The sequence below is a fragment of the Anser anser genome, assembly GCF_964211835.1.
Source record: "Anser anser genome assembly, chromosome: 5".
NCBI lineage: Eukaryota > Metazoa > Chordata > Aves > Anseriformes > Anatidae > Anser > Anser anser.
The window spans coordinates 1,669,911-1,696,728 of record NC_139725.1 but is presented as its reverse complement, the minus strand read 5'-3'; the positions used below and the strand labels follow the sequence as shown (position 1 = coordinate 1,696,728).

Here is a 26,818-nt window from a genome sequence, read left to right as displayed (position 1 = left end):
TGAAGGAGGGCCGGTGTCTGTTTTCTTTGGGCTTTTCTACTGTAATTCATAAGTTGTGGAGTCACGTGGAAGGCATGGAGCTTCTGTGAAGACTGAATCCCTGCCTGAGCCTCCTTGGGGTGTCTGAGCCTGAGGCATTCAAGGAATAGGCTGTTGTTAGGTTAACGCAAGAATTGCATCTACTTTTGTGTCCTTTTTTTCCAGCCTTGTACATATTAAAACCTATTGTCCTGGTAGATACATATGCCAGTTTTCTTTTTTCTGTTTACATGCACTGACAGTGTGATGAATTATAGTGAACTGCCAAACACATGCTCAGTAAACACACCCCAAGTAAAGCAGTGGCTTTGCCCTTGCCCTGAGGGACTGTACTGTGGCCTCTATGTACAGGTCTCAGGGCTGGGGAGTGTTCCTTACAGAGCTGCTACAAGGCAGTTTGGGGCCTGGTGTTTTCTGTGGTGAATAGTTGTCCTCGGGCCAGCCCAAGCCCTTTCGCTTGCCCTAGGACTGGAACCCACCCCCCAGGTGCAGGCAGACTCCCCTCAGTCACAGAGCATTCTTCTGAAAGCTGGATAATTGGCAAATGGTGAAATATTAATAATCCCCATTTCACAGTCTAACAACTTTTGCCATAGAAAATCCCCAGCTGGAATACAGCTGGGGTAGGCATGCCACAGTGTTCCACTGGCAGTAGATGTTGCCGTTGCCATTCACAAGCCATCACTGTCCGGTGATGGTAGGTGCCCGATCTGCTCCTGCTGCAGAGCGCAGCAGCTGGCTTGCGGCACAGTTGCCTCCTGCAGTTGCAGGAAGGATGATTTCTCCTTCTAAGAGCTGGTAAATATTTTATCCCTTGCTTTGCTTCATGTTGGTAATTAGTGAAAGCAAGTCAGACACGATACTCACTGTTCTTCATTCCTCTGAATGCCAAGTCATATTTAGAATAATCTTTGTTGGTTACTACCATAATGCAGTATTTGAGCTGGGATATATCCCAGGAACACCCTTATAATTGAAACCAGCTGGGCGTAAATGAGCACTAGCACCTAGGATGAATGTGACTGCTTCAGTATCACATGGGGAAGGAACTGTTTCTTGAACAGCTGTGACCATAATGAGATAGGGATTCACAACTGATATGTTAAGATTCACCTACTCAGTGATAACTTGGTAATCAGTGCCCATCACGGACCATGGGCCATGTGTAGCCCCTTACAAAGCACTGTGTGCGTTGGATTGCTGGGCACTGGCTAGATGTTGCGGGCGGTTTGAAGCTGTAGCTGTCTGCAGGAGGAGTCTTGGTGAGCCAGCACAAACCAACAGAGCCAGTGAGTTTGATGAAGGCACAGTCAGAATCCGGCTGTTTCCCCACGTAGAAGGTGAACCATTTTAGTAATTTCTATGAAATTAAAAATAATTGAAAAGAAAATTGGGCTGGAGTCAATGATTCAGCATCCTTACAGCAATAATTATATATTAACAAAAGCATCTTTTGGAAAAAAAAAAAAAAGGCCTTCAGAGTGGTAAGAAGTACTCCTTTTCTGTTGCATAAAGAGTGCAGAGAGACGAAAGCTGTTTGCAAAGGGAAGAATTCCCATGTATTAACATCAGCCCACTCTTTGCTGAGTAATCTGTTTCTCTAAGTGAAAAATGAGCAATTCAAGAAGAATGCATTGTTTCTTTTCAGAAACAGTTCATATAATCCTAATTTCACATTTATGTCCGTATGTCTGTATCTACTCTTGCAGATCTAAGTAATGCTTTGTTCAGCAGCACAGTTTCCTCACAGTTCATGAAGCTGCATGTGTAAATCTTCTCAGATGAGCTGGCTGCAGACTAAAGGGAACTATCACTTTATTGATGTTAAGTTACATGGTTTTGTTATTTTGTACACTGGCATGGCACTATCTGTTTTCCTGCTGCTTTTACATGTAACTGAGTGCTGTAGTGGAGGGGAGGAAAGTAACACCTGATTTCACTAATTGACTAATGCAATTGCTTCAGAAAAAATAGTCGTGCTGCTTTTCACAGGTGCTCTGTAGCTGTAGATGAACCGATCATGTTAGTCCTCCCCAGGTCCCAAAGACAAACCTGAAGTAGGTAGCTTGTAGTTAGTAAACAGGTTGAATGCCAAGTGAGAAATGGTAACTTAAACTAGTTCTGGTCTCTAGTAGGATAAAGTCTTGAGATAGGAAATGTATGGAAGCATCATTGCTTGCAACTATTTGATGGCCAGAAAAAGCACAGCATCAGATTTTTTTTTTTCCACAAGTGTTCATGCAGACAGATTAAAACTCTTTTTATTTCATTTCAGTGGCAGAAGTGAATGGCTGAATTAGTCTGGCTGAGTTTTAAAGGAATACTTTGTCCTAGAAATGGGCTTCTTTCTCTCTCCTGGTGCTCTCTCTTCTTAGAGGGAATAATTGCTGATAAGTAGACCTTGTAACAAAAATACAATAAAGACATTTTAAGCTAATGATTTTACCACTGGATGCTCTGTAAATTATTTACATTTTTATTCTTCGTACTGTTATATCCTTTCCTCATAAAGGTAAATTAAATATAAAATTGCTTAAACATATTTGTGTTTTCTTGAAAGTAATGCCATGTGCACCTCAAAGAATCAGAAAAATCCATTCATGCTTAAATATTACAGCTACAAAATCCAGAGTATGAATTTGTTTTGAATAAAAAATTAATCTTTTATTCCAAAAATTTTTGATCGTATTTCTTGACTTGCATAAATACTGCAAAGATACTTTTACTGACAATGTAGAAAATTCAGCTCATTTTTAGTTGGAAAAAATGAAGTTTAACAAAAGCTTCACTTCTAATACTTTGCAATGCCATATGCTGCCTTAGATTGGGACAAGGCTCCTACCTAGGATTTTTTTCCAGGTGTGCTTTGTTAGAGAGTCAGAGGTGGTTTTCTGTATGCCCGTGGAGATGCTGTGACTCTTCCCATGCTGAGTTCCTCCTTCAGTAAGAAATTGGCCTGCCACAGAGACCTGCAGAAGAATTTGGTACTGGCAGCGATAGCAGCACTCTTCATACTGTTGCTGTGAGTTAAGCTGATTTTGGATTAGGAAAAAAAAATCTTAGTAAAATCCACACTTTCTACCCGTTCTGGATTTATTGTAGTTGATGCAGAAGAGCTTCAGAAACCTGGGTGTGATGTGGAGGGTCTGGCGTTTTGACAGATGTATGGACATGTGAAGGGAGGGTGGGAGCAGCCTTGCCTCCTAGAGCCCCCGTGGAGAGAAACCAGAGGAGGAGCCCTCTTCTCTGCCTGGTACTTTGCCCTCTCCCTGTCCTGCCTGTCTTGATGAGCTGCTTCACAGGAGGCTTTCACAAGTGATGTTCACACAGCAAACTGCCCAGCAGCTGTGCGAGGGACCTGTGTGGAGCAGAGGAGCACATAGCTCCGTGGGCATCAGCAGTAAGAAGCCTGCTTTCCCCTGGGTTTCTGTCCTGCTGCTGACCAAGCTGTCTTGTTGCCAGCATGTCTAGGGTGTCTCTTGAGCACCTGGGTTTTCCCCTGGGCAAGGATATGCTCCCACTGCAGGTTTCCTTCTGTTTGGGCAGTTTATGTTCTCTTTCGGCTGCTGAGTCTCATGGCATCATATAGTCTGTTCCTCTTCCTCAGACAGGGTTAAGCAGAGCTGCATCATTCCTGAGAACAGTTTGTCACCTGTTCTCAACAACCCCTCTCCTCCCCTACAGTTTCCCAGTGTCCCACACTGATCACTTCTGTTGTGTGGCTGATTGTGGAGTCAGAATGGTCTTCCAAACACCTAACATAGGTTTTTCTCACTGCAACTTACATTCTTTGCTTCTTGTCCTTTCCCTGGTAGAATTGTCAGAGAGCTTTGTCTCTACTTTGCTGTTACCTTTTCCTTATTTGAAAGTGGTTATCTTCTCACATCAGTCTTCTCCAAATTTAAACAAACACAATTCCTTTCCTGGTAGGTCATGTTTTCTAGATCTGATAACTTTCTTCCTCTGGATTATCTCCAGCAGTACTTTCCTGAAGCCTTAGCACTCCAGCTGTGGATTTGTACTGCAGCACAAAGCACAAGGAAAATCAAAATCCCACGGGCCTGCAACTTTTCAAGCTTTGAGAGAAAATTTGCCATCTGCAAATTTAGAATTAGTTGGTTTTTACTCATCTGCTCATTATCGTCTTGATATTTATAAAAAGCTTGTTGGATTCCTGATCCCATTGTTTTTATAGAACCGAAGCTAAGATGAAGTTGTTCACAATCTGAAAATATATTCTTAAAAGTGTTAAGTAATCACTTCAACTCTTGACATTTTTACATCAATAATTAAGATCTTTATGAAAGAGCTGGTTTAGAAATACTGGGCTAGTTGTAAAAATTATCTGGTAACCTTCTGTAGCCATTCATAGCCAGACGGTAACTATACCTGGAAATTCTTGCAGATGCCACTGCAGGATATCTAAAAAATAACTGCACTTGATCTCTTTCACATAGACAGAATTTAGAAAACCAGGGAGATGTAATTTTTCCCCCTCCCCAGACACCTCTCAGAACCAAGGCATGTTTTCAGTCTTTCTTGTATTCCTGCACCAGTATCTGCAGAATATTAAACCTCTTCCAGTGGCTATGCATGTATGCAAGTGATACCTCAGTGCAGGCACCCTTCAGCACCTGTACGCTGAAATTCAAGAAAGTAAGTTTAAGGAACAAGCAGAAAAAATGACTGAACTTTTGCAGGACATTATAAAAGAAGATTCAGCTTAAATGACTCTTGAAAAACAGTGTTTGCATGTTAGTTCATTGTAGAAGTATTGAAGGATATGAAACATATCAAGGCCTTAGATCTGCACTTGTCCTACACTCCTGTAAAGAGCTGTTGATCTCAGCTGTTGGTCTGGGAGCAGCAACTTTCTGGGCAAGTCCAGGTTTGCATTGCTCATGTAGTGAAGGCATAAGAGAATGTTTTATACAACCAAATAAACCATTCCCTTGATAAGATGTTCCAGACTACCATTTGGCTTTGCTTAAATTCATTGGTTTGATCTGCTCTGACAATAGCTTTCCTTGTTCTTCTGAGTTTTTAAAGTAACTTTTCAACCAAGTGAATGTCATGAAGATGAATAATTTCTTGTACCTCATGAAGCTGTAATAAATTGATATTTCCTATAAAACATATTTTTTAAATCTAATATTGTCCCTGCTAGTTTCTCCATTGCTAAATGGAAAATATCATGTTGTTTGAGAGGGGAACATACCTCCATTATGCACAGTCAACATGTCCTGCAAAAACTACAGGAGAAAGCCAGTCATACTTAGAATTGACTTAAATAGAGGGAATAGAAATCAGCTTCAAGAGTTCACTGTTCAGGGTGGCAACTAAAGGAACTTAGGCACATGGGAAGATGTCTTAAAATATGTGTCAGAGGGACTGGTATTAAAAGGAAAACTCTGAAGAGGGAACTCCAAAACTGCAGCAGTGTGTTTTAAGAAATTTTAGAAGGTACAAAAAGGATAGCCAAAATCTGGTAGGGTTTGTTTGGTTGGTTTTCTGGGAAGCATGGAGGTATTTTAATTTATTCACATAAAATACAAGCATGAAATTGGTTCTGTAAAAGTTAACATGATAAAAAGCAAATATAGAACTTTTCAACTTGATGTACCCTCTAACTTGACGTGCAAATGGATCCTTGGATCCTTTTTGGTTGTTTTTGTTAATTGCCTCCAGGAAATTAACGCTTCCTCCACTAAAAGTTGGTATTAGGAGATTTGGAGTTTGTTAATAAACGGAAGGCTTTTTTTTTTTTTTTTTTTTACATTTAAATTGGACTGGAAGACCGTATTTCTCACATGAGATTTATTGCTCATTAGAAATGTGCAACAAAGCTCATCTATTGACCAGTTGTATTATTTTTTGACAATCATGTTCAACTCCAGCATAATAGGTCTGAAAGTTTTAATCATAGATGGATCCTTAGAATTCGAGATAAAGATGAGGTGGAATTGCCTTTTGATACATAGAGCTGGGCTGGAACTGATTGAGAGAGAAGCTCATTATTTTTGTGAAATAATAGGGAGCCATTTAGTGGTTGCAGTACAGGGTTTTCTCGCTCCTTGGTCCTCTAGCTTGATCTGTAGTGTCAGCATTCACCAAAATGGAAATCACTAAAAACAACCTTTAGTACATGAGAGGGTTTTTTTCCAGGAGGTTGCTCCCTACCCCATCATACAGATTCCGGAAGAAACGCTTGTCTTACATGTTAGAGGCTTCTATAGTAGCTACTAATGCCTCAAGATTATATCCAAGTAGGTAAAAAGGAATGGGAAGGGAGACAGCACATTAGTGAAAATTCACCAGTAAACACAATGCAAGATCTAACATGAATATCAAGTAATATTAATTACTTTAGAACCTCTCTGTTTTCCTTGTGTGCATTTTAATTATTATTTCAGCATAATGCAATAACAAGAACTGGTTATAGGACGATAATAAGACTTGGGGCTACGACTGCAGCAGATTTTGTAAGCAGAGCGTGGTTGGGCTGGAGGGAAAGATGCCAGTGGCTGTGCTGTGTGTTGCAGGATGTAGTCCCTGTGATCGAGGAGGGGAAGGATTTCCTCCCTGAGTCACGTTTGAAGAACTGATCTAGTAAACAGTCCTGCTCTGTGCTGTCTTCTGGTGAAATGCTGAACTGTGGTCTCAATCACGTGAGGCCAGTAAAATCTCCCGTAGCCATTTTCTGTGCACTGTGGCAGTAAAACTGAAACCCTGCTAATTATCCCAGTCACCGTTTAATTACCTCCTTTACCTAAAATTCCCCCTCTATTTGAAGGCTTAAGTGCAAATGATCGTTTTTGTCAGTTCTTTCCCAATATTGCTGTGTTTGTTTCTGCTAAACCTTCAGTATAAGATTCCAGTCTTGAGAGCTGAATCAAGCCTTCAGCCTTCTGAAAATTTTGAAGGATTGTGCTTCACTATTTTACAAATGTTTACATATCCCTCTTTGTGATGAGGCTTCAAAAAATTTGGCACATTTTGCATTTCTCAGACAGTAAGTGGTGTATTTGGGCATACTTCGCTCCTGCTCCTCATTTGTGTGTGGTTCCCTGTGAATCCATCCCCTGCCTCATTATCAGTTATTAAAAGGCGTTCGAGATGCTGTTAGCCTTGAGATTACCAGTGGGTAGGCACTAACGTTGTTGTAAGCTGTGCTGAAATGCTAAAACCAATGCTAAGTTGAATGCCTCTCTGTAGAAAAAGACGTTCAAGTAGGGAAAATAAAGTTCTTGAGAGTCAATTTCATGTGTACTGATCCCTCAGAGTGCCTTGTAAAGCCCACAGGAGTGGAAATACCCCATACTTCAGGCATCAGACTGGTAACTTTGGTTAGTGAGACTGCAAGACCACTCCCAGATTCCCCCATTTCAGCTCGTTTTTTTTTTTCCAAGGCTCCCTAGCCTCTGATGGACCGGACTGTCACGTTTGGGATCTAGTGATTGGCTCATTGGTTAGCTCAGGTGAGGAGAGCTGTAAATACTTCTACTTTCAGGGAGTTCTCCAGCTCAAAAAGGTGTTTTTCCAGAGCTGCTGTAGCCTCCAACTTAATTATGTCCCCCTCTTTTCCATCAGCTGTTTGTCAGTGTGCCACTTCTCACCTGTTTAGGATGTACTGAGAGTCTGCTGAAAGGTGTGTTGGTGTTAAGCTGGAGAGGGGCAGGTGGGGACATCCCCTTCTGCAAATAGAAGGGGCCTGCTCTCATCTCCCCTGATAAAATAAGTGTTTTATACATACATATTTTTTTCAGTGTTCAGGCAACTAACTGGATTTTTAAGAGCGTGTGCAGCACATGCATGCATGTTTGAACACTCCTATCCATTTAGATCAGTTAGAGTCACCAAACTTCTTTTTTCAAAATAAAACTGCATTATGCCTAGACATGTTGAGCCAAATCTGTTCCTGGTGTTATTTCACTGACTTCACAAAGAATTACACCAGAGATGAATTTGGTCTGGTATAGCAGCTTTTTTGCCTGGAGCAAATCTTTATAGCAGAGTTGTATTTCTCTCAAAAATATAAAAGGAACACTGACAGATCTGCAGCTCTGGTGGTGTAAGCAGGTGCAGCTATATTAAATTATTTCTTATTAAATAGATTCAGCAACTTGAAGATTGTAATTTTTGTTCTGCTGTGGTTCTGTGACAGGGACCTTTTAAAACAGGCAAAATATATATCTTTTCATGTAATTCCTTTCTCTGGTATTATCACGTTAAAGATTTCCATTTGTACATAGCTCAGATTCTGATTGTATTATATATTTGGGTAAGATCTGAAAAGTAGAGCCTTTTCTAGTTAATCACATTGAGCTATGTTGTCGCTAGTGTAATTCCATGTACTCCACGACATCCAACATCCAGATGAATGTGAACGATAGTTTTTATTTTGGGTTTTAGGTTTAAGTTGTTTTAGGCTCCGGTGGCCACTGTGATGTAAATGGTGGTACTTCCTTTCCAGCCAGTGGACAGGAAACTGATTTACCCCTGCTTGAGGGTCTGGTTTGTTATTTTACAGGTGCCAGTCTTAGCCACATTAAATATGTTATGTGTTGTAGAGTTTTCCCCAGTATTAAGACCTATTTTGTCAATCTGTGAAATATAACCTGATGCTATGTGCCTTCATGTAACTGGATGTAGAAAATGTGTGGTAGAGTTCCTCTTCTGACAACCTTATCGTTCATCCTCTACTAATTTGGGTTAGAACTGTTGTTAATATTTTACTTTTCCTGGATGCTTCCCATGCTCGCATTATTCCCATTACTGCTCATCTGCTGTTAACTTAGAATCAGAAGTAACCAGAAATGTGTGCCTGAAGTTCCATGTCCTTAATGCCTTGTTGACTTGTTTGTTTTGTAGGTTTATTTCCTTTAAGACTCCAAGCTTAAGCTTGGAGACCCCAGCCATCACCATTGAGCCCAGCAGCTGGAGCGGCAGCGAGAGCCCTGCCGAAGATATTGAAAGAATGAGCGATTCTGCAGATAAACCTATTGACAATGATGCAGAAGGTGTCTGGAGCCCTGACATCGAACAGAGCTTTCAGGAGGCTCTAGCTATCTATCCACCATGTGGGAGGAGGAAAATCATCTTATCAGATGAAGGCAAAATGTATGGTAAGTGGTGCACATTTAGCCTTTGGAAATAATTGTCCCAGTGCGAGCTGTAAAGGACAGCTTGTTTTTCTACACAATTCCTGGCTCTGATTTTAGTAATTATGGAGTAAATCTTGAATAAATCTGTGAAGTTGAGAGAGCTCTGCTGGGCTGATGTGTTGCTCAGGATGGTCCCAACCAGTCCTTTCACTGCTGGCACTTGGAAGCAGTATTGATGCATAAATGTGTCCTTAATGAATGCTATAATTTGCCTAAAGGGGAATGTTGAAAAGAAGCTTTTAAATGTGTCACTCCTTGAGCATAAAAAATACGTAAGCATTTTCCTTATTTTTGCAATAAATGGTGCAGAAAGAGAAACGGGAAATACAGTGGCAGGATCGCATGGCAGAACATACAATATTAAATTGGGAAGCTATAAAGTTCTTGTGTTCAAAAATCTTCTCAAAAAAAGATGCAAGTTAGGGGGTGCTTTTGTGCCTTTCTTTTTCTTTCCTTTTATTTTTCCCTTTTCTCAGTGCAGACTGCTATAAATCAGATGATGTGCTGACAGCATTCCATAAATATATGCTCCATCGAGGGATGCTGACATTTGCACACACTGTCCGGGCCTCTGTTGCTTTCGTCCCACTCATCCAAGCTCTCTTGCTCCCAAGGCATGGTCGCTTTTTTCTTTTCCATTTTGCAAACTTTTCTTTGCGGGCCACGGAGCTATCGCTCCAGCTCGTCGATCTGTGGGCGGCCGTGGGCAGGCGGTGGCCGTGCCTTTGGGGGATGCAGGGAAAGGCGGCCCTGCCTCCCTACCTGGTGGGGCCGTCCCCAGGCAGAGGAGGGGGTGGCTGGGCCCGAGTGCAGCCCCGAGCAGATGGTGCTGCAGCTGCCACCAGCTGTGCCCCCGCGCCCCCCCTGCGCGAGGTCATGGAAACGGACACTGCTGCTGCCGGCGGTGGCGGCGTTTCGGGGGGGTCACCGGCAGCGGGACCCGGCCTCCCCTCGCAGCTGCCATGTGACCCTGGCGGCCACACGAAGCGTGGTGTCTGGAAAAAGCGAGTTGTGATGAAGCATCTCAGCTGCCCTTGGCAGAAAGTTGCTGGGCCCCGGTTTCCTGCCCGGGTGTTTGCTTTCTCTCTTTTTCTCTCACTCTCTTTTTCTAGCCCCCCTGACCCATACAGGGGAATATAATTTCTCTTGTCCTCTTCTTCTTGCCATTTTCTGCGTGTTTTTATTGCATCTTGTTGTTGTTATTTTCCTTTGGAAAGGGGAAGATGATTTGCTTAATTAGAAGGTTGTGCTCTTTCTAGGAGGACATGAGCATGTATATACAAACAAGCTTATTGTGTATTTATGCTCAAAAGCTCTACTTAGGCTGGAATAGCCTCATCAACCAAAATAAGGGTGGCTGCATTTTTTTTAAATCAGAATCCACAGCAATCACCCCTGAAATCTGATTTATACTGTTTTAAAGCGTACTTTGTGACATGGTATAAATTAAAGAAATTAACATATTTATCCACTCATTTTGACAATCACTGATTTTATTTAATGGTGCTTTGGTACCGAATGTTACCATTTGTTAAATTATATGTAAGTAGAAAACATTCATATATGTTCATAGATATATGCATATCTAGTTGCTGATTATTACTGCTAGCTAATAATACCATAAGCATATATGCATGTCATATTTATTAATGTTCATCCTAAATCAACCTTTCAACCAGAAAAAGGAGGTGCGTGCGTTATGCTGAAAACTTGACTTAAAGCGTTATCCTGATTGGGAAGAAAAAATGTGTTAGGAAGTGCAGGATACTATATTAGTAGAATTTACATCCTGACTTTGCAGTGGATGAACTCATGTTTTCATTCTTTAAGCTGAGTAACTGCTTTGTAGTGTTTGAGGATTTATTGAAACCATGCTAGGTTTCTGAGGACTTTATAATAGAGTCTTATGGCCCTGAGAGCATAATTGTTCTCCAAGGATTTTGAAATCAAAACAGTGTAAGTGTTTTAGATTCTGTGTGGCATAATGAAAATAATTTAATGCCTTTTAGTGGCATACCAAGTTTATTTCACTTACAAGAGAGACATTGCAATATCTCTAAGCTTCCATAGTGTTGGGGGATATTGTAATTCATGAACCATGTAAGACAAAAGGTCGGTAGAGCACCATTTCATTTTCTGACTGAAATTACCTTTAGATATAGGCACTAGAAAAATATGATCTTTGCAGTGGCAAATATAATGATCACTCTGTGTGGATTAAGTTAAGCAATTGTAGTTTTTTGTCTTTGGAGATGAGCAGAGATTTTGCTTGACGAAGCATTCTAAGTCTCTGCCTTTGATTTAATGAGAGCTTCGCAACGTCCATGTAACCAGAAGCCAGAGTTTCTTCACTGTTGTCTGCGGTGGTCTGAAATGGTCCTTGAAAGTGAGCTTTCTGAAGGGGGCTGTGCATGGGCTCACAGGGCACGGAGGGACTGCGGGGCCCCTGCCTGCTGTGTCGCCTGGGCTGTCACAGCATGGCCCGCACTGGCACAGCCATCCCGGCAGCACCGAGGGACTGCCGTGACCTCTCCTGGCAGCCCGGATCGCTTCAGCTGTTCCACTACAGCTGTGATCTTGGACTGGGAAGGGGAGGGGAGGGTGTTTCCCTCTCCCCTTGCCTTCCCAAAAAAGTAACTTACGGCACCAGACAGGGATGAGAACTGAAGACTTTCTTTCAATCCTGCTCCCACAGAGGGGTGTTTTGGGGCCCTGTGGCTGGGGAGGGAGGAGGGGAATGCTGTGGTGCTTTGTGGCCCTGGGGCATCCTTGGTCGTAAGGACAAAGTCGTGACCTGCATGAGGCTGTGAGCATTTAAGTCTGCCACTGACACTGCCACCAGTCCTGGATTATGGCTCCTTGAAGAAGCCCTCAGAAAACAAAATAAAAACTTAATAAAACTCTTGTTTTTGAATTTATAGGAAATGATTGGGTAAGAAGTAAAGACACTTGTTTTGGTTCAGAGGGGGCAAATTCCAAGAACCTTAGTTCGGAAATTCTTGAGAGAAAGGGAGTGCACACTAAGGCCAAGGGACAAGTGATAAGGTTTCTGCAGGAAAGCGCTGACTGTCATTCCTCTTCCCCCTGCTGTGTGTGTGTGCGCTTGTGCACTCAAGATGATCTTACAGTTTTGGCTTTGCTACTAACTACTATGGTATCGACTAGTAAATGGGGAGTGCGGAGGTGGGGGGAAGGTGAGGGAGGAGTAAATATCAAATCTTTGAGCAGAGTGGCAGGGTAAAGGAACACATGCATAACTTCAAGCTCTCCCTCTGTGGAAGTAGTTGAGCAAAGCCCATGGAAGAGAGACTCTGCTAGACCCATTTTCCTTTGTCTTCCAAGGTATTGGTAAGATTTTTTTTCATCTGTACAGCATCAAAAGAAGAATTGATTAATAGCAAATATCAGCCACTAGTTTGAGGTGGGACACCCTATCATTTATTTCCCCTTTAAGAGATTAATTCAAATGAATTTCTGTGCCCCTGCTTCTCCAGTACATAGTAAATACTCTAGCCCATTAGAGGGCATTGGCTGTCCTGCATTTGTACTTTGTTCAAATTGTTGGTCTTTCACTGCTGACAGTTTAGTTACTCGTAGCAATTCCTGTGAACTCACTTATTGGCAGGATATCTGCCTGTGCTTGTCTTTGCTCCTGGGAGAGTGTTTTGGAAAAGATTAGAAGAATGAAAGCTGCTGTGAAATGCAGCCCTACTTTTATTCCTGATGTAACACTGAAGTCACTGGAGTTACCACAGGAATGGATTTGGCCCTGTGTGCATGTTTTCATCTTTTTTGAAATTTAGCTACACTGAGGTGAAGCTTTAGTGCAGCTCCAGGGGCAATACCACAGCAACGTAAATTTCTGCAAGTGTAATAATGCCTACAGATAGGTTACCACCAACATTGCTAACACAGCCTTAAGGTAGCAAAGGTGGCTTTTGCCTTTAAGACTTAAAAATAATTTGATCTTAATTTCTGGAACATGTGATCAGCTCTTCAATTACAAATGAAATTAGTCATCATGATTTACATTGGAGGTATTCATCTGTACATCAAAACTACATAAGAGTGCATTAATGAGTACTTAAGAAGGAAGTTTTTAGTTGCATTACAAAGAGGACTAACTACTATTTAATGTGAGAAGGTGCATAGCAGCCTTTCAAAACTGTTGTATATATTTATTAGGTCATGCATAAAACCTCTTGGCCTGAGTTACCATGATAGTAAAGGAAAAATTATACTTTCATAAAAATTTCTGTTCAGATGATAGGATTTTTGTACAATGAGTAGTATTAGTCTTCATTTCCAAAGCACCTTTCTCTAGGCTTATGTGATTCTGTAGGTAACTGCTATTACTAGGTGTCTTTCTGGGTTTCTGTAAGGAAATTGTGAGCTAACTAGCTTTATGAAGAATACAGTAAATTGCTGCAAATTATTTTTACCATTGTTTTTAATTTTAAAAGTTCCATGCAAGTTACTGCCTCCATAAAGGCATCAGTACCTTATAAAGTTTCCACAGTATTAAATATATTTGAATGTGAATAAGGTATTTGGAGTGATGAAATACCAGATGTGAAGTATCAGGTTGCATGTTTATTCATCTGTTATTGCAATCATTTTACAAAGATATGTTCTTGTTTTTTTTTTCTTTTTTTCTTTTTTGTGTCTCACAGCAACATACACAAAATGCACTGGAGGTTGGACTTGTATTATGAAAGTTACTGTTTGGGTTTCTTAGATTGTAAACAAGTCTGTCTAGAAACATTCTTGCAGTCCTGTGATTGCACACTGCATTACATCATGGCACAGTGCATGCATGAAGGTGGTTGCAAGGGTGTGCTGAGTGCTTGGCAGTCAGTTAAAAGTAAAGAAAATGGAGGCTCAAAGACTCTGTTTGAAAAGTTACTACTTAAATTGCCCAAATTATGAACAAATCTGCCTATCAACATTTTTGTAATCCAGTAATGTTCTTGCAACATCATGACGCAGTGCTTGCAAGAAGGCCTCCTGCTTTTGTGAGCTGAGCATTAGGCTGTGCTGTCATTAGAAATGAAGGTTATGGGGCTTACTTGTTGTCCAGCATTTCTGGAATGTGCAGGATCAGGGTTTAATCTTTCCATGTGGGCTTTCAAGAGTAAATTGTCAACAATTTGGGATAAAGTGTTAGTCTTCACAAGATGGAGGTGAGATTTGTTTAATTTGTTTTTGTTTGTTTTTTCTCCCTCCCCTCTGCCATAAGTTGCTGTCTAAGTGGGATTGTAAGAGCTGCGCATGATAAGGGTATCAACTCCTACCTGGGGAGCAGGCAAAAGAGAGCAGTCTGTGGAAAGCACCGTGTCTGAAAGTGTGAGTGATGTTGTTCAAGGTTATCCATAGCACAGCAATCGAGTACTCCCTTTGGCTGTGTTGGGTCAGGAGAATAATGTATTCCAAAGGAAAGCGGAAGTAATACTAACAAGTTTTGCTGAAAAATTTTGCACCAAAAAGAGCAGAATATCCTTTGGAAGTGCTTTTTAACACTTTCCTTTTTTTTTTTTTTTTTCTTCTCCTCTGTAAGAAGTATCTTGTCTTTAGTCATCTTTATAAAGAAGGACTTGCAGAAAGTTGTTCATATTCTGCTCATGGGAAACAACATCAGGTAAACAGTTACCCTTGTTTAGAGGAGTTAGTAGCAGCATTAGTTCTTGCCTGGAACTAAGTGGAATCTACAAGGGCAGGTTCAGATCAGGTATTTAACCACTTAGCAGTCATTTAATGGCTATTCCTACTCAAATGTCTGTACTAAATAGAATAAGACGATGTTTTTCCTTTATGACATTGTTTCTTTAGTAAATCCCTTGTTTAGAAATTATGCATATTAGAATGAGAGCACTGAAGTGATGCAACCTCCCTAGAACATCCAGGATATGTTTAGGAGATTGTCTAGTGTGATTATACTAGTTCATTTTTATTCCAACTCTGATTTCACAAGATGAACTTGTGATACTGTAATTGCGGAGGCACAGTTTTTAAGCCTTAAGAAACAGGCTTCTCTCCCGCTAGGCGTTAGTTAAAACAGTCTTGATCAGGCTGTCGTAGTGTGTTAGTTGGTTTTGCTGTAGTGAGAGCTCAAGAGTTGAAAATTCTGCATGTAGATAGCATAAAAGAAAATGTACTTATTTACTTGATCTGTTCCCTTGCAGAACGGTGATCCCTCTTAAAAGCATGTCAGGGTGAACATCTTTCGGTTCAGGCAACGTAGAGACAACTTGACGTAGACAAATAAGACCCACACTCACTTAGGAGTTGTGCTGGTCTGTCAGGTTTGCGCTCTTTTCCGTGAGACCAGTATGAGATTACTGTAGAAGTGTCTCCTCTCTTACCAGCTTCAAATACCAGCTGAATTATCTCACACAATCCTAGCAGGATCCCGCTGATCCATATCCCCAGTGCTTGAGGGTGTGTGGAAGGGGAGTTATATTTTTGTTAGGCACCACTATCCTGGGCATCATTATGGAAACAGGAGAGGAAAATGTATAAATTATTATTTTATGGAGAGACTTGGACAGTGCAGAGTGCAACTTATTTGGCCAGGAAGCAGAGAAAAACTGGTCAAAAACTGACCCCAGCACAACCACCACAGTCAGCACCACAATGGTGGCTCACACCGGCATCCAAGAGCTGCTGGAACTGGAGACTCCTGGCCAGCTGTTCAAGCCAGGCAGATCTGGGGCCAGTGAGAAGAGTGGTGAAAGCCAGGCATCCGAACCATGTTGAGAGGGAAACTTCATCCTAACATTCCCCTTCTCCCCTAGTAGATTTGCACAGTGTGGGTGTGATTACAAATAACAGGACAGGGAACAAGGGACAGTGGCAGCACAAAGAACTACTTACAGCATTTTTGGCTTTCTGGAGATGTGCAGTTTCCCAGAGAAATGGGCTTATATCCTGCCCCACACCTCACAGGAGTGAGCTCGGGCTAACCGTTGGAGAGTAAATGCAGTGGTTTTGACATGAGTCTTACACAATTCCCAGAGGGCCATGCTATTCAAAATTAATATGTATCGTAACTGTGTCTTACAGGGATTTCCTCACAGATGCACGCAGGATTTTTTTGTGATGCCCTTGAGAAGTTGTAGTCATACCATTATATGAATATTTTCCTATTCTACAAACAGTTTAATGTGGGACACTTGGCCTGGAACATCAGAGAGAAACACTTCAGTGTCTGGGCTTCCAGATGATTTCAGTCTGACCATATAGTTTAAAGAATTGGACACTAATGGATTAACAGTTTACAGACTTTCAGTGGAAGTAATGATTTAGCTAAAAGAAAAAGCTTTCTCTGAAGCTTTTTTGGTCTTGTTTTTGTTCTAGGCAGACTAAAATTTTTACATTGGATGATTAAAGGACATGTTTTTGAAAGCAAAAATAATATGAATTAGGGGAAGAAGGAGAGAGATGAACATAAATGTGCTAATACCATGTCATGAATACCCTTTTAATGTAGCATGGCTTGTTGGACCCATTGTACAAGGGACAACAGTGCATCCCAGATGCATGAGGAAATTGAAATCCTGAGGGATCCTTGCGCACCATGTTTGTTGCTGGGGATGTCAGTCAAATACCAGCACAATGTTACCTCAAATAAGCACAGTTAATAGAAACTGCGGTCAGCATGTACATTCTCTAGTGTGAGAAGTCAGTGTACTATTGGAACTGCTTAATTACAGCCTTCCTACAACAGCTATCTCCAACTAGGTCAAGCCTCTTGAGGATTTTCCTGGATATTGGCAGATTTTATGCTTTTATTGAGGTATTCTTTCTAGCTCATTCAAAAATAAATAAACATGAGAGAGAAATCCAGAGATCAGGCTGTCTTGCAGCTATACAATCTGATAGAATTTAGGAACTTGCCACAGAGCAAACAAAATTTGGCCTACCTTTGTAAGGGGGCACTAAGCTTGCTTGAGGTTACCCTGTGTATAAACCATCAAAACAGATCAGAATATCAACCCAATTCCTTGTTTGGTTGTGTTCCTCAGAAGAAATAAGATTGGGCTCAAGTGGGCAAAAATGGAATTAGCTTGGGCATAATGTTGGTTTGTTTCCAGGCAAAGGTTGCGAGCTTGATGTCTGGCAGTTTTGGGGAGAGCAGCACAGAATATATGCCTGTGGGTGTTAGGAAGCATATTCCAGTAATCTGTGTGGAAGTAAGTGATCTAGATTATACTGCATTTGCATTTCAAACTTATTTGCCTGAAGTTGCTTCACTTTTGTTTGCTTCTACCTTAATGTCAACAGGTGTTTGGTTAGCATGAAAAAGGAAAGCATTACTTAAATAGAAATTGTAGCTTAATTTGTGTTTTATGTCATATTAGCAATACCACTGGGTAGGGAGCACAGATGAAAAAAGCAACTTCAGCCACTTGGATTCAGCATCAGAGTTTTACCCCTAAACTAACAGGTAACTGTACTATCTTAGGTATCAGGAGAAGTGAAATGTTAACCTGAATGGTTCCAGTTCCATTTGATTGTGGACAGCAGGCTTACTGTTATTTATGGATATTGTTGACAACTGTAGATAAGTAATAAAATAATTATCTGTAGGAAAAGTAGTCTTTGAATTATATTACCAGATGCCTTCATGTGATCTGGTGACTTTAAATTTTAATTCTTAAAACGGGAGTTGCATTTTCAATTGTTTAGTTCTTCCTTAGCCAGATTGTTGTCAAATCTTCTAGTACAATTACTTATGAAAGAAATGCTTACTGATAGGTACATACATATATGCACACGCATGTGTGAATAAGTGTGTGTGTGTGTATATATAACTTATTCCTCTTTCAGCCAATTAAAATGGATTTAAAAGACCTCAACAAGGGGATCTACACACAACAAACTGGCTACTGCTTGGCTGGCACCCTTCCTTCTGTGCTTTGGTTACTGTATGCATCCCACTGGGTGAGCTGTCTGCAAAGAAATATTGTAATTCACATTCATAGTAGTTATTAAATAGGTATGTATGTTGGCGTATGTTTAGATAGGCGAGGTATGTAAGCTTTTATTGTATATGTTTAGAGAGCATGATGTATTTTTAGCTAGCTAGAGGAGGTCTAACTACCAGAGGCTGTGAAAGTGCTGAGGAGAATTACCTTAAGGGAGAGCATACTGAGGAGCCACGTGCAGAATTTTCCGTCTTGTGTGGCAGTGACAAAAGAGTACGGGAACTATGTAACAGGGTTGCCAGAGGAGTGTCATTAGCAGATGGGACAGCTCAGAAAACCCTTTGGCCTGGCCTGGTTGCCCCAAAGATGGCAGATCTGTCGCAGCCCCTGTTTGGTAGCAGCTGTGCTGAGTTCTTGCTGGCCTCTGCAGGCCTGGAACGCGCAGTGCTGGCATGGGGCTCTGGTGTGCGAGGTTAGGAAACAGGGAAACAGCAGGAAAGATGCATTAGAACTGGAAATACTGAGCAAAGATAAAAGTGAGGTAAAAATGCAATGAAAAGACCACTTCTATTAAAATTATGAGACAGGAAGTTTTACAAGCTGCCTCTACCCCAGTAAAGAAAAGAAGTATAGAGAGATTAAATAACTTGTCCAATGTCATTAAGAGCTTTATAGCAGAGCTGGGAACTAAGCCCTCTCCCCACCAGTGCCATCTATGTTTTAATGCTGAAGGGGCCCCTTTCACAGTTTATCTAGTGATCACTGGGGAGCTTAGGACAACTGTGGCAAAACCGTGTTTCCTGCACCACATCCTGTGCACTAGGAGAGCAGGCTGCATCTTCTTAAAAGTACAATCTCTGCATAATTTGACCACAGGATGCCTTGCACCTCTAATAAGGGAGTTGGCTAAGTGCCATTTTATTATTATTAGACATTTGTTTAATATAGTAGCTCCTTGAAACCAAACACAAAAAGGTCCTTGTGGTGCTATATACCACATACAAATAACAGACATCTATTAAAAGTCTAACATCTATATGGAGAAGAGAGAGAAAGAGAATGGGAGTGTGAGGCAGTATTTAGCTCTATGTTGATGCTCCATGAGATGATGTGAAATGTGTCCCATCCACAGAATAATATAGAAGCTGGTGAAAATAAGATGATTTAATTTGTTCATAACATCATTATTCAAGGAATAGAAAAGTATGTAGTTTATCCAGAGACATAATCTAAGAGGTTTTTACTCTGTGCCAAGCTAGAATTCTGCTATTTAATTACAGATTTAGAAAATATCTTGGGCTCAATTTCCTCCTCAGTTATGCTGTTATAAATCTAATGGAGTTGTTAAAGATTTATGGCAGCGTAACTGAAGGCAGAATTGGGTCCCTTATGTTTAAAACTTAGTTAGCCACATAAGTAATAATTTCTGTTTTCTAGGCAAGAGTTTAAGAATCTTGCAGGCCTCTGTTTCTGTAAAAGAAATATGAAGTACAGCAGCATGGTTGAGTGATTAATGCTGGAAGGGATGTCTAGGGGCAAGCTGAATTGGCTGGTGTGGAAAATCCATGTGCAATTCAGATTTAGGATCTGTTTGCAGATGCCCCATAATTTAAAATGTCAAAAAAAAAACCCAAACCTTAGGCCTTCATGTAGCAAATTAATACATTGCTTGCTCAGTGTGCACAAGCTTTACTTAAGTAATAGCCTCATATGAGGTGTGAACTCATCCCATTCCCCTTAGTAGGGACTTAACTTCAAAATTGATTGTGACCCTTTAAATCCTAACAGTATCTAAATCATTTTAAAAAAATCTCTCTTTTGATTTTATATAAATTACATATTTAATGACTTAAAAAGGAAAAATGTTGCCTTATATATCCAGACCTTAAGAAATCTTGTGTTAGCACAGATGTATTTTATCCATTGGCTTTTCAACTTTAATGGAAGGGACTTTCTAATAAGCAACTGGCTCTTTATTGGTTTTCTCAGCTTTCACTTAGGAAAAGAGTTCAATATTTGAAGTCTCTGAAAAATGAGTTAGGGTACGTCTATATACTGTATGGAGGTGCCTGGTCTGCCTAAGCACAGCCTGTGCAGCTATCGCAGTTGTACTGTGAGCAGCAGCTGCTGGGCTGCCCCTTCCCAACCGTCTGTTGGTGTTGAAAAAAACAACCAAATCCATACTTGGAAATCACGAGTGTCAGGCATCAATGCATCAGTCAGGACTGCATTAAACCCCAGTTCCTTGGGGCACCCGCTTGCTGGAGCCACCGCAGGGCAGAGGGTTGCCTCACTGCCTCCTCCACCCAAGTGTCAAGTCATGGGAGGCAGCGAAGGTGATGGGCTCAACCTTGCGTGGGGGCTGAGGGTGCTGGTGGTGTCCGTGTTCCCCTGCATCAAGGCGGGGAGAGCCCTGGCATGCCGGCGAGGCTTGGCAGGTATCAGTGGACCTTGGGTTCACTTGGGGCTGCCGTGCACCTGGGCACTTTACTCAGAGGCACACAGCGATGTGCCTGGAGCGAAGCTGGTCGGGGTTTTATGTCACTTGTGATAATTTTAAGTTTTTTCTACAGAGTACTGTAGGCCTACAATGAATTATAGAAATAATAAAGAGTCATAATACATAGCTATCCAGAAATATAAGCCCTTTAAAATAATGTAGACCAATACCTTCTCAGAATAGCTGATTCTAAGGTAAATACATTATTAAGGTCCGAGGCCTATTTTTGAGAACTTTCCTTAGGAAGGAATTGAAGAATTAATTTTTCTGAGCTTTCTGAGCATTGTAAGTAATAATTTTTAAGATGTAAGAGAGAATAATAGATTAGGTACATTATATTGTCTTAAAAGTGATTTTTCAGTGGCGTTTTTATTAGCTGTGAAAGCAGTAACTCTGAATGATCATAAATCATTTCAATGTTTAATACAATGCTGGCTTGATGCACTGATTCACGATACCTGTGACTCCTAAGTATGGATCTTGTTTGGTTTTTAAATAGTGATAGGTCATTAATTACCTAAAAATTAGTTAAAATATAAGTAAATAAACCACCCTGTTGTCATTTCTTGAGGTATTTTGCAACCTAAGCAAAGGCTCAGGTATTCCAGATATGATAGATGTGCAGATTGCATAAGACGTTATGCATTGCTTGCTCTAAGATACAGAGTCCTGTCTGCCCTTAAACCCTTTGTTCTCTTGGCTGAATGCAGTTAATTAGCAACCGTCTCCATAGCAACTGCCTCATAGTCCAAAAACATTGTCTCGTTTTTGCAGTTTAGCTTATCACACTGTTTACCTGAAGGGCTTTTCACTGCGTTGAGTCTCATTTGAGTTGGCTGCATGCCTGCTCACGGAAGTGAATTGTCAAGACAGAAAAACACCATGGCAGCAAGATGCTGAACAGGGCCCTGTGTGTGAAAGCAAAAACATTTTAAAAGTTCTGTGGAAACAGAAGTTGAAGGTTGAAATGATTTATGTCCAGTTTTAAAGCATGTGACTTGCCAGAAACACTGTGTATTTTGAAATGCAGCTTTACTTCTGGGCCTTCTTTACTGTACTGCAGGCTGCCCCCTGTGCTGTTCCCTTGCTCGTCACATGCTCAAACCTGTGAGCCTCACAGGCACAGACCTTCTTCCTCCAGGCCTGTGAGGAAGCTTGCCTCCCTCCACACCTGGGCCACTTCAGAAAGCTCCAGCCTCTGCACTGAGAGAACGTAGCTGTACACCAGTCAGCTGCGCTGGGCGTTGCACTCCTGTTTGTTTTACTTTGTGTTGACAAGGTTTCAAGGGAAACCTGTGAGTGTTGGTTCCATGCAATAAATTAATTAGGGAGGGAAGTGGAAGAGCTATCATGGTCATATAAATTTAAATACTCAGGACATTTAGGCTTATTTATATGAGCCATGAAAATGGTGTTAAAATATCCGCCAGGTATTCATATGATTGAGATAGTAACAGTAGGCACAAATTTGTATTAATGCAACTGTCAGTATGGGATGGGATACCTAAATCATGTTCAAAGTTCACGCAGAGGGGAGTCCACATATGCACACACCTCTACAGAGGCTTACTTGAAGGTGTGAGTGTGTCACTGAACTGACAGTGAAGTCTCTCTGGTGCTCTGGCCTGACATTGGTGTCTGGCCTGAAACCAGAATGCTCCTGGCATGAGAAGCCTCATGAAAAGTACCACCATTTTCTTGTTTGATGGACATTTTGCTCATTCATGCTTGTTTGTGGTTTTTTGATTGTTTGCTTGTAGCAGGCAGTGTGATGGATGAGAGGCTGATTTAGCCTGGGGTAGTTCTCATTTCCTCCGAGGCAGAACAAGAGCCAGCTTGTCAGCCAGCCATGCCGGTAAGCACTGGGCTACCTTCCGTTTTGCAGACAGTTTCAGCTGGCAAACCTTGCTCTCCCTTGTAGCCCAAAATGGCATGTGGGGCTGCTGCATCTTCATGGAAAGGCTTCATTTTTGGTATCATATATTAGAAACAGACTTTCCATACATTTACGAAGGTGTTTGGGGTTCTTTTGGGATAAAAAAGCAGGATGTGTGCAAACCCTGCCAGTGTTGCTGGTGTTCTCCATTATTCCTATAGAGCATCTGCTTGATAGAGGGTTATTCTCTGTTCATGTTAATGTCTCGCTCACACTATTCCACATTCACTATCATTATTAGTAGTATTTGAATTATAGCAGTGCTGGAAGTCTGCAGGCAGGATAAAGGCTCCATTGTAGTAGGTCTTGTGCACACAAGACGAGACAATCTCTGCTCTGGCTGTTTACAGTCTGTTTTCAGACCAGTTGCATAAGTGGGTTTATCATATGAATAGCAGAGAGGGAGAGAAAATTGTAAAAATGATAGGAAATCCATGGTTAAATGGAATAACTGTTCTTCTAGGTATCTTTCAGATATTCAACGTTTGTTACATTTCTTTCTAAAGTAAATAAAATGCTTTTCTTTTTCCCAGTGGGCAGTCACTGCTGGTCATCCTGGTGTGCTCAGGCAGCCAGTGGTACCCTGCAGGCATTGCCATGGGGTGCTGTGGAAGAGCTGGGGGCTTGGGGCCAGAGGAGGCAGCAGGGTGAGCAACTTGTGGAGGCTTGGAGCAAAGGGTGGGAAAGATTGGCAGCGTGAGGGTTGCTGAAGAGGGGAACAATTCAACATGATCAATAGCTGCACTGTTTATCAGGAGCAAGCTGTCTGCACCCTTCAGTCCCTCACAGGGCATTACACAAGTTTGTTTCCTGTGCTCTTTGGCTTAGTGACTGCCACAGCTAAAAAAACACAGATACTTGAAGGCAATCCCCAAGTAACTCCAAATGCTTGACTGTTTGGTCACGTTCACAGGTCTTATACAAACTTGCTTTGAATGGAAACCACAGAGAGCGTCCAAAATGTTAGGGTATTTTCCAACTTTTAAAAAGGCGTTTAGTGTTGTCAGCACCTTTGAATCTATGGCTCGGCTCTCCTGAAGCCGGACCTGCTAGGGGTCCAGAAATGGAAAACTGTAATGGCCTGAAAACGCCTGCCAGAACTCAATATTATTTAATTAGCTTAAAGTAGAGCTTGGCAGATGGCAAAACAGTGGAAATGACCTCCCTTTTTGAAAATACGGGACACATCCTCAGCTTGTATTAACTGGCAGAGTTCCACTGAAATTGATGTTCAGCTTCTGTCAATTAGCAGGGAAAAGGAAAACTTTTTGAAAACAGGAAATGAGTTATAAGGCCACATAAGCTAAAAACGAGGTTCAGGTACAGAAAATAACATTTTTAAGAGTGATCCATTTCCAAAGTGACTGTATCCTTTACAGTCTTGTTTTTGTTGACATGCAATTCAGAGAAAGAATTCAGCTTGCTTTCCCAGAGCTGCATTAAGTCTGAAGAGCTTACTGCAGTGAAACATACTGTAAGGTGTTTTTTGCAAGTCAGTTATGAATGTAAGACATCAATAACACATTCTAGTAAAGCCAGTCTCTAAAGTTGTGAAAATTCACCTGCTATGTGATAACCTTAACCAACCTCAACTACTTTTTTTTTTTAAAGAAATAGAGAGATCTTTGATTGAAAGTTGTGAGCTCAGCTAAATCTTTTCCAGGGAAAATTCTTGCTCAGATGAAAGCTCCCATATGTTTAAAAGCTGTTGTCTTCTTACATTTTAATATTTCCCATTAATTGCTTGTTTTTAATTGGAAACATGAAAACAACGCCTGAACAACAAAGCTGACTGGTCACTTATCCCATTACATGGTATCAGCCAGACAGATTCATTAAATCCATAAAAATATTGGATCAGAATTGGAAGTGAATTGAACTTGATAAAAGCAAAGCAGTGTTTACAATCTATTTTCAGGCTGGCTTTTCTGTACCTGCTCATTTTTCTTTGAATTAAACCATCCATGTAATTTAAGAAGATACTGCAGGTTAACCCCATGCTATAGCATGTTGTAAGGCTTCAAAGTTCAGTGGCTACAAGCTGCGTATCAACTGCAGAAACAAAAGCAGTAAGCAGTAAAACTAATGTTAAATAGAGCAATAAAAAGGATTTGAGATATTGTTACAGTTTGCCAAACTTGGGCCATGCAAACATTTCACATTTCTAGAGCAGGCTCTGAGCTATGCAGGGACAGCCTATCTGTGCTCCCACCTGCCAGGGGCTGTGCAGATTTAGCCAGTAGGAGAAGGAAAGCGAGAGAGAAATTGTCCGGTGATGTGAGGTGGCCAGCAGTTGCTGCATGAGACCAGACCATACTCCGGTCTGCTAGCACCGGGCAGGTGGTTGCCTTTTTAATTTTTATTTGTGATTTATTTTATGATTTTGTATACTCACGTGATATTTCATAAACCCATTACGTTAGATAGATCACGTGATTTATGATCTAATATGGTTTATTTTATCTATGAAGCCACTACCTGCAAGCATCATTGCCGCAGGAAGCCTCAGTCTCGCCATGTTCTCGCTGGGCACCACTGTCCTAGCAGCCGGGGCAATGACTCCTCCCCAGCTCCTGGTGCCAGCACCATGAGTCATGCCCTAGCCATTCCTGGAGTCATTGACCCCTGCTGCCACGCGTACCACCTTTGCTCTTGGAAGGTTGTTTTTTTTTTAGCAGCAGACGTGCACAATACAGTGGTGTGGCCAGTCTGCTTGCCACGAGCCACTGACATGTCTCCTAACCCCCAGCAAAGGGCTGGAGCGGGTGGCCATGGGCTTTCCATGAAATGCAGGACACCCCTCTCCTCACCCGCTTGCAACACAAGTCATTGGGAGCAGAGTCCAGCGCTGTGCCTCCAGCAGGCAAAGTTGACCCAAGTTTCTTCTGTCTTTCACATCAAGGAAGATTCATATATCCCCTACTAATGAATCACCAACCTTAGTAAATGCCTCCAGAGTGCTCTTCAGAAGCTGGAGGGCTCTGCTATTTTGGAAACCATCCATTAAAAATAATGTATTTTTCTTATGTATGCTGCAAATTAAGGAAGGAATGGAGTCAACATGTGTGCAAGCCTGGAGACAGGCACGTGACATTTTGGTGTTAACAGTAGTATGACAGGTTGGCCTATTGTATGCCTGTTATTGAAACACCCAAATTACCTGAAAATTCATGGTTAAATGAGTAGATTTGCAATATAGTATGTAATTCCAGGTCTCGTTATTTTTACAGCACTAGACTATAACATGCAGTGTGAAATACTCCACAATTGCCAAATTGCTTGTGAGAATTGGAAGTTGTACTGGACAATCGAATGAATTGATGGGCTGGCTACCACAGGCAAAACTTGATTTCTAAGCTTGTGTAGGTTAAACTGTGAAAGATAACCTAAGGTCATAGATATAAAGCCTAATAAGAGCTTTCTTTGAAGAAAATTGTCTTGCAGGTTGTTAAGAAGAACAATGCTAAAATACAGAACAAAATAGACAAAAATGTTATAGCAGGTTACACATAAAAGGCCAGATTCACCAGTGCAGCTCCACTGGAGTTTCTTCAGCACAGATGAGGTGAGATTCTGGCCTGAAAACCAGCTCCTCTGGGAAATTACATCATGAAAAATCTGGCTCTTAGCCTTTGCAGTTGGGAGAGCGCTGACAAGGATATATTTTTTGCATATATTCTTTCTGTCCCATTTTGGGACATTGCAAGGCAGGATTTCACGTTGTACTGAAGCTTGGCAGGGTAGTTCCTTAATTTCACTTATTGAATCTAAGTAGAAGCCCACTTGCAGGCTGTGTGGTCGCGGAAGGTTGAACTGAGGCCACAGTTTATTTTTTCTGGCATTCCCTCCAAATAAGGGTTGTGTGTATGAGGGTGCTGCACGCATGAGAAAAACAGCCTGCTCTACACAATTTACCCTATGGTCCTGTTGTCTGTGTAGCTGCTGCTCTGCCAGAAGTCCCTGCAGGCAGCTGGGGCTGAACACCTCTGCACATGCATAGTTTAGTCTGAATACCCCTGAAGAACACATACAAGATCGGTAACTTGTAAATGTAGGCTCAAATGCATTTCTTGCCAAAGAAATAACTGCTTACTATGTAAGTTAAAAATTCTGTTCAGGGCTTTGATATGCTACCTTAAATACAAAGCTGCTGTGTCTGATAAATAGGAGTGTGTGCATGTATGCGTCTGACCACTTTGTGTGTGTTTTAACATAATGGGTTTTATTAGGAGATCTGGGAGAAATTGGCAAG

At 41.3% G+C, this 26,818-nt stretch overlaps 1 protein-coding gene and 1 long non-coding RNA gene across 14 annotated transcripts in view; one reads left to right on the top strand and one right to left on the bottom strand.

Moving 5' to 3' along the window:
• TEAD1 (TEA domain transcription factor 1) overlaps positions 1–26,818 on the top strand; it is a 160,586-nt gene that overhangs the window by 46,865 nt on the left and 86,903 nt on the right. For 12 of the 13 annotated variants that reach the window (XM_083836445.1, XM_083836444.1, XM_083836449.1 and 9 more), the window contains exon 3: positions 8,911–9,164. In XM_083836445.1, the coding sequence (XP_083692571.1) occupies positions 9,017–9,164 (148 nt within the window). In that variant the 5' untranslated portion in view covers positions 8,911–9,016. Of the gene's footprint in view, positions 1–7,448; positions 7,518–8,910; positions 9,165–26,818 lie in introns of all 13 variants that reach the window. The other variant, XM_083836450.1, reaches the window with a different exon arrangement.
• LOC310899702 lies at positions 1,525–7,442 on the bottom strand. The gene is made up of 2 exons (XR_014584568.1): positions 2,882–7,442; positions 1,525–2,439 (listed from the first exon to the last, which is right to left on the bottom strand). It is a non-coding gene; the product is annotated as an uncharacterized lncRNA (long non-coding RNA).